Source organism: Lontra canadensis, unplaced genomic scaffold, assembly GCF_010015895.1.
Source record: "Lontra canadensis isolate GAN:19392208 unplaced genomic scaffold, GSC_riverotter_1.0 scaffold130, whole genome shotgun sequence".
Taxonomy (NCBI): domain Eukaryota; kingdom Metazoa; phylum Chordata; class Mammalia; order Carnivora; family Mustelidae; genus Lontra; species Lontra canadensis.
In genome coordinates this window covers 983,024-996,645 of record NW_022631124.1, presented here as the reverse complement: position 1 = coordinate 996,645, position 13,622 = coordinate 983,024, and the positions used below count along the sequence as shown (strand labels likewise).

Genomic DNA, 13,622 nt, shown 5'->3' with positions numbered 1-13,622 from the left:
CGGAACTCCAGCCGCACCTCCGGGGAAAACAGGCAGGTTCGCGCATGCGCCACCCCCGCCCCGCCCCCGGCTCGCAGCCACATTCTTCGAAAACTGAGGCGCTAGCCACGGCAATTGCGCCTGCGGGGAGAGGGAGCGGAGGGGCGGGGCGTTGGGAGCGCGAAGGAGGAGGCGGGGAGAGGGCGGAGTCGCGCGTGCGCGGTGCCGCTGCCAGCAGGAAACCCGGCGCGCGGGGGCGGGACAGCGCGGGCGGGAGGCAGGGGGCGGGGCTCTCCCGGGCCGCCGCCGCCGCTGCTGCTGCCGCCGCCGCAGCCGCTGCCGCCGCCTCTGTCTCCGCCGCCGCGCATTGTGCAGCAGGCGGCCCCCGCGCGGCAGGGCCCTGGACCCGCGCGCCTCCTGGGGATGGTGAGCAAGGCGCTCCTGCGCCTCGTGTCTGCCGTCAACCGCAGGAGGATGAAGCTGCTGCTGGGCATCGCGCTGCTCGCCTACGTAGCCTGTGAGTTCGCTCCCGGGGCCGGCGGGGAGCCCCATTCATTCCCGGGCGCCGCGGCCACGAGCCGGGGGTCGGCCGGCTGCGTGCGGCCCCTCGGCGGCCCCTCGGCGGCCCTGCTGCCGGATCTCCCGTCCCGCACCGGGCGGGACCTGCTCTCCCTGCTCTCACTCCTTTTCGGAGGCTGCGGACCAGACTCCCCCTTTCCGCTCTTGTGGCAAAGCAGCTGGCCAACTTGGGCGCAGACCCTCCAGCGCTTAGGCCCCGGCGCGGAGACCGGGCGGCCCGGAGACCGGGCGTCCCGGAGACCGGGCGGCCCAGAGGAGAGGTCCTTGCCCCGGGGCTCTGGGGCAGCCGGGCCCCGCGCGCGTCGAGACGCCTCCGGCCTCGGCCAGCCTCGCGCGCTCGGCCCCAGTCTGCTGCCTCAGTCCTCCCCGCCCCGACGCGTGGGACTCCTGTCCACGTCGCCCCGGCAGCCGGTGAGGGTCCAGCCGGCGATTCCCGAGCGTGCCGCGCGAGGACACGCTGGGGACAGCCGTGGCCGTGCCGCCGTGTTGGTTAAGTAGGATAAAAATACTGTTGCCGTTGGCGGAGCCCCCGCTTCGACTGTTTGCTCCGCAGGAAAATTACTCAGCATTTAACTATTGGGGAGCCAAGTGTTGCTGGCCCCCGCCGGCCCGTGAGGCTGACCAGCCTCATCACGGTACCTTGTTTTCATGTCAGTGGGGCCAGATGTCCCGGGGCGCGGGGTCCCCGGGGCGCAGCGGGTCGGCCCAGAGGGGAGGCGCAGCGCAGGGAGACCCAGGGCGGCGCTTTGCTGTGTACCGTGTGTATGGTTCCCCTGTCAGTCATGACTTCCAACCTCTGCCTGAGACAGGGTAGGAGGGACGGACACTCCGCAGGCAGGTGGTAGACCCTTGTCTTCTTAGAGGCGGAAACTCTTCTTTGCTTGTGTGCTTGCTTGCTTTTTTAAGAAAGATCTATTCGATGGGAGTATATTTTAATTGTGGCTATTAATACTTTACCAACTACCACGGTGGGACTAGAAATAGGTGCCAGTGTGAGCTCCGTTTGGATCCCAGCCACCAGACTATCTTAAATGAAACAACCTGCTAACTGGTTTGGTTACAAGATCTGATTCCAGAGGAGACGGGACTTGAGAAGGTGACTTGAGAAGGTGACTTCAGTTGAGCTCTAGGAGGACGTGTTATTCAGACCTAGACTGTCTAGCATAAACCAGCTCTTCCAGGAGGTGGAGTAGAGAAGGCTCAAGCAGGGCTCTCAGATCCTCGACAGTTTCCAGCTGGGGATGGGTGTTAGATGTGAGTGAGTAGTTTGAAAAGGAGAAAGCTACCCTTAAGTGTTTGTGGTCAGTCTTGAGTAAGCTGAGACCCACGGGAAAGATCCCTTGAAATTGCATAATTATTGTTATGAAATAATAATACCTAAATTTGTTTGAGTGTTTGCGAGTATGTGCAGGCATGAGTCTCATTGGCTTATTTAATTATCTCAACAATCTTGGGAAATACTTTGGTTATTCCCACTTTAGAGGTGAGGAAATTAAGACCAAGAGAAATTAGGAACATTTATGGATGATTACACATATGACAAATGATAGAGAACCAAGTTTTGAACCCAAAAAGGCCAAGGAACTTGGTGTAGAACCCAGATCTGCAGCAGGCTTAGTGTTGATTTTAGGACTTCTAAAGTTAGACAGAGGTGTTTAGAATTAATAAAAGGGGATCTAGAGAGCTATGGGACATTATTCACCATCCATTCCACCGGGAAATCCTGCCAAGTCCTTACCGTTGTCTGTGACTGTGCTTGGTGCCAGGGGAAACTGAGAAGTGCCATCTTGGCACCTAGAGGAGTGGTTCTCAAACTGGAGTGTGCATCAGAATTGCCCTGAGGGTTTTCAGAACACAGATTTTTGCCTCCACCTCAGGTTTTTGGTTGAGTAGTCTGGGATGTGCATTTCTCATAGCTTCACCTGGGGAGCTGTTGCTGTGGTCTGGAGACCACTGGCTTAGAAGGTAAAGTGGCCAAGAATGAGATAATCACCCCAATGAGGGTTAATTTACAAACTGGTATGAAGGGGAGCGTGTATGAGAGCTTATGACAGGGATTCCTGAATTAGAATGACTAGGGGCATTTGTTTCCATGAGGAGCTGAGGCTTGAGCTGAGAATTGGAGGATGTATAGCATCAGGAGGGCTAGGAGGGAATGTGTTCCAGAAGGGACAGCATGTGCAGAGGTCCTGTGGCAGCCAAGTACAGGGAGTGCTATAGGAATGCAAAGCAGGATAGTGTTTGTAGGGCACGAAAACAAGGTATCCTAATGAGACTGGTCAGCAGACAGAGGCCAGTGTGGGCCAGCTTAGGAGAGGCCTTGGGCCAGCTTATAAAATCTGTGATTTTAGTTTTGAGGGGCTTAAGAATAGGGTGGATCAGTGTTACTAATGAGCAGGGAAGGCATATCTGAGACAGTGTGGGGGAGGTGGGGGGAAAAGTTACCGGGCTCCCGGTTGGTAGTGTCCAAGGACACTGAAAATGTAAGTCAACAGGGCGCCCATTGACAATCTTGCCATCCCTATTAGGAATGGCAAGAGGAGAAATCTCTTTGAAAAAACTGTCCACACTCCCATTTAACACACCACACACACCCTCAGGGCTAGCCAGTCCCTGTTCTGGAAGTGCATTGTTTGTTCCTCTCTCAAGTTCTGCTAGTCTTTCTCCTTCTCCTTGGATCTTTCTGAAAGGTGTGGGTTTTTGTTTTGTTTTGTTTTTGTTGTTGTTTGTTTTGCCTACTTGGGCCAGAGTCTCTCTTCCTGCTCTCAGTGAACATTCTGGACCATGCCTAGGGGAGTGAGCTCATGCCACCTTGCACTGCACATGCCTGTGTTTTCTTCTCAATAAAATTCCCAATCCGTGAGGACAGGGATTGTCTCTTAAGTGTTTCAGCCTGTGTAGTACTCAAGTCAGTGCTATTAGCTATTTGGAAGAGCTCAGAGGTCTGACTGAAAATCATGCCAATCTTCTAGGCTGAGGCTCTCCAGGTGGACTTATCTTTCCCCATTTTTTTTTTTCCTTTCCCCATTTTTTAACATACAAATAGTTTGAAAAGTCAGTAGCCTCTGCAGGCTTTGTTAGACAAAACAGGGTCCCTGCCTCTCTTTGCCCCCCCACCAGAGGCAAGCACTTAACTTCCTTTCGCTGATTTTGCTATTGTCTTTGTTCCATAGGATGATACACTTCCTGATTTGTCATTTGTAGGTATTACCTAGTGACGTTATTCTTTGGAAGATGATTGTTTATTCTCTTAACCTGCCCTCCTCTCCTGTGTTCACCATCACCTGTGTAGATGTGGTGTAATTTTTTTTTTAAAAGATTTTATTTCTTTATTTGACAGGCAGAGATCACAATAGGCAGAGAGGCAGGCAGAGAGAGGAGGAAGCAGGCTCCCCGTGGAGCAGAGAGCCCGATGCAGGGCTCAATCCAGGACTCTGGGATCATGACCTGAGCCGAAGGCAGAGGCTTTAACCCACTGAGCCGCCCCAATGTGGTGTAATTTTGAGATCAACACTTGGTATATATTTGTATGACTAAATGTTGTTCTGATTGTTAGTGAGCCATGCTGTCAGTGACTTTTTGTTTTCCCTGGAGCTAATCATTGACTTTTCTTTTCTTTTTGCATTCTCTATGGACTATTTCTGATTCAACACCAAAGACTTTGTCTGTTGTTTGCTGTGTCTTCCCCCCAAGATGTTCAGGAGCAGCGGACCTCTTGATGGGGTGCCTTCCTGAAGAAGGGCCCCCAGAGCCTTTGGACCTGCCCTGCCCATCACAGACGTCCTGTTTCCCAACTTACCCTGACTTATTTCACACTTCTTTCACTTGGACAAGCACTGTGGAGGTGAATCTAGAGACCGTCATAAGTGCCTTTCCTCGCTTTTACCCCGTAGATTGTTGATGTCAAATTCTAGAAAAAGATTCCCTTCAGAACTTTTCAGGAATTGTTTCATTACTTTCTGGCTTCTAGTGTTGACAAGTTGTTTCAGGTACATCCCTTTCCATGGGACATGTGTTTTCCTTTGGGAAGATTGTGGGATCTTCTTTTGGCCCATGATAGTCATCACCGACCGCCCATTTCCAGCTTTCTGCCCCTGGCCTTTTCCTCATTCCTAGTCCCCGTGCCCAGGAGCAGAGCTGCAGAACCCTGCTGCACTTCTGGGCCCAGTGAGTAGTCGAGAACATGTTTCCTCCTCTGGTTTGATAACTGGCATCATTCAAGGTGATGGTACTTAGTGCGCAGCCCCCTCCCCCCTTCCCGGAGTGACTTCAACTTGAAGAATACATCTTTGTTTTTAAGTCTCTGAGGGTCTGGGCCTACTCGCTCTTTGCTGCAGCTCAGCAGAACCTGCCCTGCCCAACCTGTCTCCTGTGGTCTGAGGTGTGCCTGGCTCACCTCGCATGCCTCCGTGTCCCACGTACTGGGTACTGCAGAGTCCCCTGGCAACCCAGCAACTCTTGTGGTTTAGTTCCTGGGATTTTCTTAAATTATTCCTTGGTTGTTTCCTCTCCTCCATTCTGTGTTTTTTCTCTCTGGAATATTATTACACTGATGTAGTATTGCCTGCTCTAGTCCTTTTATTTCCTTTATTATTTAAAAGGTCTGCTCTATTTTTTGGAAACTTCCGCTTTGTATTTTAAGGCTTCTGGTGATTTTTTAAAAATTTATTTTTGCTATCATTTTCCATTTATAAGAGCTCTTTTCCCTCTGGATTAAAAAAAAAAAAAAACCTAAAAAAATGTGTCTTCATTTTATGGTTGTATTCTCTTCTTGGAAGTTTTGTTTGGGCTTTGTCACATTGAAGAGTCTCTTCCCTCTGGGTCCCTTCCCATTTTTCTTGTTCGAGGCTTTCCTTGGCTTTCTGGTGGCCCTAGGTTGTCTGCTCCTGTTTGGGAGGAGTACCGTAGGTCTGTCCTCCGGGCTCTGAGCTCTGGTGACAAGGCTCTGCCAGGCTTCTGCTGGACGGGGAGGCCCGTCTGCCTGCATCCTGGGGGCCAAGTAGGGACAGGGCTTCGGGTGTGAGCAGTACTTTGATCATTGTCGTAGGTGGACCTGGGGCTCCCCAGTTGGAGAACCCTCCCCGGAAGTGGGGCTGCTCATCTGCCAGGGCAGGGACTGGAGCTGCCCCTCGTCCTGTTGTTCAGACAGATTTGAAATCAGACCTTCTGTCTCAGTGGCCTTGTCACTCCACTTCCAGATCCACCAAGCATGACCATTCCTGACCCCCCCTGGGGTGTGGCCTGGCCTTTCTCATTGCCTGCCTCATCCTCCTTTCACCTTCTAGCCTTGTTCTATTCCCCTTTACCTGCCCACCTAGGCTCAGACCTTTAGCAAGAATGGAAAAGAAGTCTACCTGCTGATGTAATGAGTTTAGGAGCCATTGTTTTTCCCTTCAGCTCTTGGAAACTAGAGTTGTGATGTCCCATAACATTCACTTAATTTTTGGCGTATCGTGGATCTTGTGGTAAGGACACTGCATCCCTGGCACCTTTCTATCCTGTTGCTCTTATTCCACTGCGGAGGAAAGCTACCAGATGAAGCGCTGAAAACCATATAAAGGCATGGCGTTTGCATCTATGGGAACAGACTTCCACCTAGTCTGAGTTGGGCTTCCCTTAGAATACTTTTGCCCTTAAGCTAATCAGCCCCACGTGGCTAAGGGACTGTTCTGGTGAATTCCCTCAGTAAAACATCCACCGGCCTGACGCCAGGGGACACAGGGAGACACAGGGAGCCGGCATCCTGATGCCAGTAGACTCTAGGGAGTAAAGGAGGGGGAGACACAAGCAAACAGCCCAGGAGCTGGTTCCAGACACACCCAAGCATGAAGATCAGCTTTTGCTTGTTAAATGCAGGTTCTCAGGATCCTCTGAGACCCACCAAGCAGGGGCCTGGGACTCTTCCTCCTGTCCCTCCTTGGGGGTTGGAGAGGGGCGCCTTGAAATTGCTTTGAGTCCTCAACATTTTATTTTAAAATTTCCACACATGTTCTATTCAGCAAACACCCAAGTACTACTCTGCCCAGATTTACCAGCTGTTCTTTTTTTTCCACATTTGTTCTTTCTCTCTGTTTTAATGTATACATTTTTTTGTTGTTGAAATAGTTGGAAGTTGCAGACATAATATTGCTTCACCGTCAAATACTTTAAGGTAGATCTCCTAAGACTAAAAGCATCCCCTGTGTAATCTCATACCCTAAAAATTAACATAAATAATGTTGTCTAACATATAGTCCATGTTTGAATTTCCCCATCCTCCACATCTGTTTCTTTTGTTTTGTTTTTTTTTGTTTTTTAATTCTAGGATCAGTCAAGGTTTATATGCTGCATTTGGCTGTTAGGTCTCTCTCTCTTTTTTTTTTTAATTTTTTTATTTTTCATAACACTTACCTTTTAAAAAAAAGCCCTGGCCAGTTGTCCTGTAAACCGTCTTGCATTCTGGATTTATCCGATTTTTCCTTACAGTTAAATTCGGCTGGACATTTTTTATAATAGTGCTTGTTAATTTGCATTCCATCAGGCTCATCGCACCGTTCCTCATACGTTGGACACCTGGAAGGTTTGGCCGTCACCACATTTCATTTTAAAGGTGCCTTTTCCCTGTGCACAGTCCTGGGGGTGATTCTTGGAGACTCTGAGTATCTTCTTGTCCAGCCACTGCATTCAGCGTCCGTTGGCGGTCCTCTCCTGAATCAGTTTTACACTGGGAAATCCCAAGTGGTGATTTTCTGATTCTGTAAGCCCTTCTGTATTTATAAACTTGTGTTCTTCTGGAAAGAACTTGCCTCCCTCGTTCATCTCTCACTTTCTGTGGAGTTTCCTGTGCCTGCTGTAAGAAATCGCCACAACCTAGGTGGCTTTCACATGGGAGAGGTTTATCATTTCACAATTTGGAGGCCGGAAGTCTGAAATCAAGGTGCTTGAGGCTGCTCTCCTTCCGAAGGCTCCTTCGAGGCTCCAGATGCTTTGGGCTCTGGCTGCATTCTGCCATCTGCCTCTATGGGTGGTCACATCGCCTCCTGTCTGTCACATCTCCTCTGTGTCCCCTTTGAAGACTCTTGGCACTGGATTTAGGGCCCAACTGGATAATCTAGAATGATCTTTTGGTCTCAAGATCCTTAATGATACCTGCAAGGACTCCCTTTTCCAAGTAAGATCACATTCGAGGTTCTGGGGATTAGGATGTGGACATATTTTGGGGAGAGGTCACCAATCAATTCACCCCTCCCCACCTTTTAAAAAACTCTGTGTGGACTCCTAGATTCTTTGAGTCTTCGAGCACTTCCTTGATCTCCAGATGTTTCAGGCTCATCTTGTTCTTTCCCTGCCCCAGTCCTGGAATTAGCTATTTCTTGAAGGAGTCCTGCTTCCTTTCATTGGGGAACATGCAGGATTCAGAGCTTGGACCCTAGTTATATGCATTGCCATCGAGGTGTCATTGCTCCCTTTTCTTTCAGGGGACAGAACCAGGAAACATACACACTTTTTCCAATCCTGGGTTTATGCCCATATGCCCAATTTAAATCTTACCAGGTTTCTTCCTTACCTTCCCCCAATCCATATTGCTGTGTCCTTTTTTCCCTCCACTGTGAAAATCTCATTTCTGACATTAATAAAAAGTTATTGCCTCTCTGCTACCATACAGACAGAATGTTTCAGAATTACTATGTTGATACCGTACCAACAGCAAACTTACCGTTCCAACAACAAACTTAACCAAAAGCAGGATTTCTGTGAAGTTCTTTTGGTCCTCACAATGTGTCCCACTGAGGATGTGCAGTTAGAGTATTGTGTTCCAAAGCTACTTGTGATAAATTTTTTGATACCTGATGCAAATCAGTTTCATTTCTTGGTTTGTGTTCAGGTTTCTTTCTGATAAAGTATTCATGTATATGGTCCAGAAGTCAAAGTATCTAAAAAATTGGCTGCCTCTTGGGGAAATCTCAAACCTTCAGCACCGTCTCTGTTTTAATCCATCTTACGGCACATGGCGGCATTAGTCTGTGTGGATGCGTGCCCTTGCTCTGGGCGTCTACCCAGCAGGTAGCATTCTGTGCAGACTCTCTGCCTCCCTTTCCTGGAGAGCGAGCGCTCCGTGTGGATGCCCGTGATTTGCTCCCCCCTCCCCCCGTACTGTTCTACAGCTGTGTAATACTCTGGCATGCGTGTGCACCTGTCTCCTGCGGAAGGCATTTCAGTGATGTCAGATGCGTTGGTGTCCCAAAGACTGATTGCCACGGAGGAACCTGTGCACACGCTCCCACCAGGGCTGCCAGCAGCTGCTTCTCTCAGCCTCCCCAGCAGAGGCTGTTGGTGGACGTTTGCATTTTCACTGGTCTGAAAAATGGCATCTCGTTTTAATTTGCGTTTCTCTTATTGTGAGTATCATGAAGCATCTCTTTTGAGATGTTTAAGGGCTATTACTATATCTGCCTCTGAGAACTTGTTTTCGGGTTTGCTCATTTCTCTGTTGAGATGTTGGTTCTTTTTTCCACTGATTTCTTTTTTTTTTTTTATTAATAAATTTTATTTCTTTTTAAACATATATTTTTATCCCCAGGGGTACAGGTCTGTGAATCGCCAGGTTTACACATTTCACAGCACTCACCATAGCACATACCCTCCCCAATGTCCATAACCCCACCCCCCTCCCCCCATCAACCCTCAGTTTGTTTTGTGAGATTAAGAGTCACTTATGGTTTCTCTCCCTCCCTATCCCATCTTGTTTCATTTACTCTTCTCTTACCCCCTTAACCCCCCATGTTGCATCTCCTCTCCCTCATATCAGGGAGATCATATGATAATTGTCTTTCTCCAATTGACTTACTTCGCTAAGCATGATAACCTCTAGTTCCATCCACGTCGTCGCAAATGGCAAGATTTCATTTCTTTTGATGGCTGCATAGTATTCCATTGTGTATATATACCACATCTTCTTTATCCATTCGTCTGTTGATGGACATCTAGGTTCTTTCCATAGTTTGGCTTTGTAGACATTGCTGCTATAAACTGATTTCTTTTTTAAGGAGGCTCCACACCCAACTTGGGGCTTGAACTCACAACCCCAAGATCAAGTCACATCTTCCTCCCACTGAGCCAGCTAGGTGCCCCTCTTTTCCACTGACTTTTAAGAATTCTTTATATATGTGTTAACTGTTGTCTTTGAAGTGGATGGCAATTATTTTCTCATGCCTGGTGTGGTGTGGAGAAAAATATATTTGGTCTTTGTGCCCTGTTGGCATAAAGGTCCTAAAACCCTTGGGATTTCCTGAGTGATAGGAGTGTCTTTTGTTGCTTATGAGAACCCCTCTTTGGTCATAACTGAGTTGATGACAGTGAAGTGATTTAGGTTGGGCTCCTGGGCAGCCAGGATGGAGCTGGTCACGAGAAAGACCCCACCCACCAGCCTCCAGGAGGGGAGAATAGGGTGCTGGAAATTGAGCTCTACAGAAACTTTAACAGTGGGGGTTTGTTGAGCCCCCCAGTGGAACTCAAGGGGGGGACTGGGAGGGAGAGAGGGCCTCCTCCCTCTCCCCCCACCCCATACCTTGCCTAGTGCATCTCTGCCACTTGGCTATTTCTGAGTTGTATCCTTTATAATGAACCAGTACGTGTAAGTAATCTGTTTGCCTGAGTTCTGGGAACCATTTTAGCAAATTATCAAACCCAAGGGTGGGGGGTGGGGGAGTCATGAGAATCCCCAGTTTATAGCTACTTCATCAGAAGTGTAGGGACTTGTGATTTTTTTTTTAAGATTTATTTATTTATTTGACAGAGAGAGAGAGAGATCACAAGGAGGCAGAGAGGGAGGCAGAGAGAGAGGGGGAAGCAGGCTCCCTGCTGAGCAGAGAGCCTGATGTGGGGCTCGATCCCAGGACCCTGAGATCATGACCTGAGCCAAAGGCAGAGGCTTTAACCCACTGAGCCACCCAGGTGCCCCTTGTGATTGGTGTTTAAAACAAGAGCAGCCTTATGGGACTGAGCCCTTCACTTGGGTCTGTCTTAACTCTAGGTTGTTAGTGTGAGAATTGAATTGAATTGTTGGACACCCACATAATGAGCGTGCAGAGAGTTGGAGAATTGGTTGTTAGTGTGGAAAAACCCATGCATTTGGTGTCAGAGGTGTTCTGAGGGTAGAAACAGATTTTAGGACGTGGGAGTTTTATTTTCAACAGTTTTCTATTTCCCTATGTAGTTCTTCAGACACTGGCCAGGGTGTTTGATGTGAGAAATGAGACTGGGGACTGGGGAAGAATGAGAATGCCCTTAAGGCCCAGGGGTTGGTACTTCAGTGGATGGATAGGATTTGGACAGTAGGGTTGAAGGCAGTGGTGACAGCATGACCATGAGCATGGAGGTGACTGTGCAAGGAGCAGGTTCTTCTGGTCCATTTAAGGCAGCATTTCAAGTCGGCCTCCATATACACTTCATTCTGACCTGAGTAAACATTCGATCAACATATTTCAACATATTTCAGAATATGCAATATGCCAGCATTACGGCAGAGCCATATCAAATCAGCCCGTCTAGGTGGGACACTGTGTGTGCTGCGGGCATCCCCCCACCTCATGTAGATGCACCAGCAGGGTTTAGGCCCGGTGTGTGGTCTTGCTGTGTAGCCAGGAGATCAAGAACCTGGTTGTTGTGATGTCGAAGCACTGTTGTGAGTAGATGTTTCCTTAACAGGCAGGCCTGGCTGCCAGATTCTTCATGTTCGCTGAATCCACATTAATGCCTACTTCCCCCCCCCCCTTTTTTTCTTGCTTTATGTTCAGGAATGTTTGGGTGTTAGGAGCTCCTGCAGGATACATGTGGGAGGAATGATTCCGGGTTGACCCTTTTTGGAGAAGGGCAGTTTCACTTGCCCCCATTCGGCTCCTTCTCTGGCTTAGGGACAGTCATCTAACTGTGCTGTTTCATTTTGATGCACTTAAAACATGGAGGTACTGTGTTCTCTTATACCTTGCAGGTAATAGTACTTTTTAGAAAACACCATGAGGAATTGACAGAATTTCTTTACAGAGGTGACAGCTTCGCCTGATGAGCCACTTGGGAGAAAAGAGGTTTCCAGGTGCAGGTGTGAGAAAGTTACATGTGGGGAGGGCAGTAACAGTGGGCAAGTAGGTGCTCCCCAAAGGCTGGGCCAAGAGGGTCTTCCTCTCCCTTTTATTCAGAAGGGCAGGAAGTGAATTTCAAGTTAATCCATGAGCTTCTTTGAGTTTTTGGTTAAACTTTCCGTTTTTCTAACCAAAATAACTAAGTGCCATAACGCAGCAGCAACAAACACTTGAATTCCCCTTCTCATTGTCTTTTTCAGAAAGAGTCTGAACATCTTGGAAAATGAAAACAATTTTGTTAGGGAGGTGAGACCTTGGAATTTTATTCTTAGTATCTTTGAACATTTTTATCCTCTTTCTGAAAACAAACAAGCTGTTTCTAAGTTAGAATTCAGTTGACATATGTAATGCAAGTAGTCTGTTTCGTTTATTTATCTATTTTTAAAGAGTTTATTTATTTCGTTTAGAGGGAGAGAATCTGACCCACGGAGGGGCAGAAGGAGAGGGGGAGAGAGAGAATCCCAAGTAGACTCCTCACTGAGTGGGGAGCCTGACACGGGGCTCAGTCCGTAAGATCATGACCTGAGCCAAAACCAAGTGTCAGATGCTTAACCAGCTGAGCCACCCAGGCACTGCTATTTATTTATTTTTAAAGGTGTTAGCAGACAGCTCTATTATACCAGCAACAGAAGACTGAAGGGGTAGGATGGCTGTGTTGGAATCAAGGGAAAGAATCACATTAATCGGGGCGCCTGGGTGGCTCAGTGGGTTAAAGCCTCTGCCTTCGGCTCAGGTCATGATCCCGGGGTCCTGGGATCGAGCCCCGCATCGGGCTCTCTCCTCGGCGGGGAGCCTGCTTTCCCCTCTCTCTCTGCCTGCCTCTCTGCCTACTTGTAATCTCTGTCTGTCAAATAAATAAATAAAATCTTAAAAAAAAAAAAAAAGAATCACATTAATCTGACGCTTTCAGTGGCCAATGACAGTCCTTGTGGAAGTCCTTCACTAGTGAATGGTAAGGGGCCATAAATGGTGGTTCTCCTTGAAACTTGCATATAGCCAAATCAGGATCTTAGTTCTGTTCTTCCTTTTATTTTTTTTTCTTTTATTTTTACAGAATTTCATTCTGATTCCTTGCTCTCCTTACTCCCAGTGCATCTTATTTAAAAGACAAAATTCCTATCTTTGGCTCTCAAAGCAGTGAAGGCTCCCCCAACCTCCGGCTTCTGCCACTGATGCAGGTGTGGAACTCTAGCGTGGGGAGTGACTTACTTTGATAATGCTACTATCTTGAGGCATGGGGGAGGATAATCTCCCCTATTTTATAGTTGGGGAAACTGAGGCAGAGGGCAGTTACATGACCTGCTCCAGCTCTTAGTCTGGTACTCCATGCTAATATGGAAGGATCTGGAGGAACCCCAAGGCTGCACCTACCCCATTTCTTAGCTTCAGTGTAGAATTCTAGTGACACTTCTGAAAGAATGTTTCACTTTGAAGCAGTCTTGTTAGGGTGCCTACAAGGTAGAAGGGGCAGGAGGCATTTTAGAGGATCTCTGAGCATTACCTTTGTCTTGTTGGTAGGCGGTAAACTGGCTTCTGGTTCTCTTATTTGGCCCTGCCATAGGAGTCCCCCTCTTCTTTCTGACTCTGGCTGATGAGCATGGTTGGCCCAGGTGGCTGCTGGGTAGCTTGTCTCCAGTGAAGCATCTACGGCCCCCATGCCCCAGCTTGGGTGGCTGGACAGCCTGTCCCTCTGTTCCAACAGTGGTGTCCTGTCTAGGCTGGGGTGCTGAGTTTGCAAGGCCCAAAGCCCTGCTGAGCCAGAGTAGTCAGCCTTGTACTTGCATCTGTGTGGCTCACCCACCTGGTCCCCCACCACTGAGCACCTGGGACCTTCCAGAGTTCTCCAAGGCACCTGCCACCCATTCTTACCCTTCCTCCTTCCACATTCCTACCTCCACCTTCTCACACACCCACCTCACCTAGTCCCTGGTACTCCCCCCACTGTCC

General features: G+C 48.7%; 1 protein-coding gene across 2 annotated transcripts in view; it reads left to right on the top strand.

Moving 5' to 3' along the window:
- The first annotated feature begins 310 nt into the window (after positions 1–310).
- UXS1 (UDP-glucuronate decarboxylase 1) overlaps positions 311–13,622 on the top strand; it is an 89,682-nt gene continuing 76,370 nt past the window's right edge. For both annotated transcript variants that reach the window (XM_032842450.1, XM_032842449.1), the window contains exon 1: positions 311–496. In XM_032842450.1, coding sequence (XP_032698341.1) covers positions 403–496 — 94 coding nt within the window. In that variant the 5' untranslated portion in view covers positions 311–402. The remainder of the gene's footprint in view (positions 497–13,622) is intronic.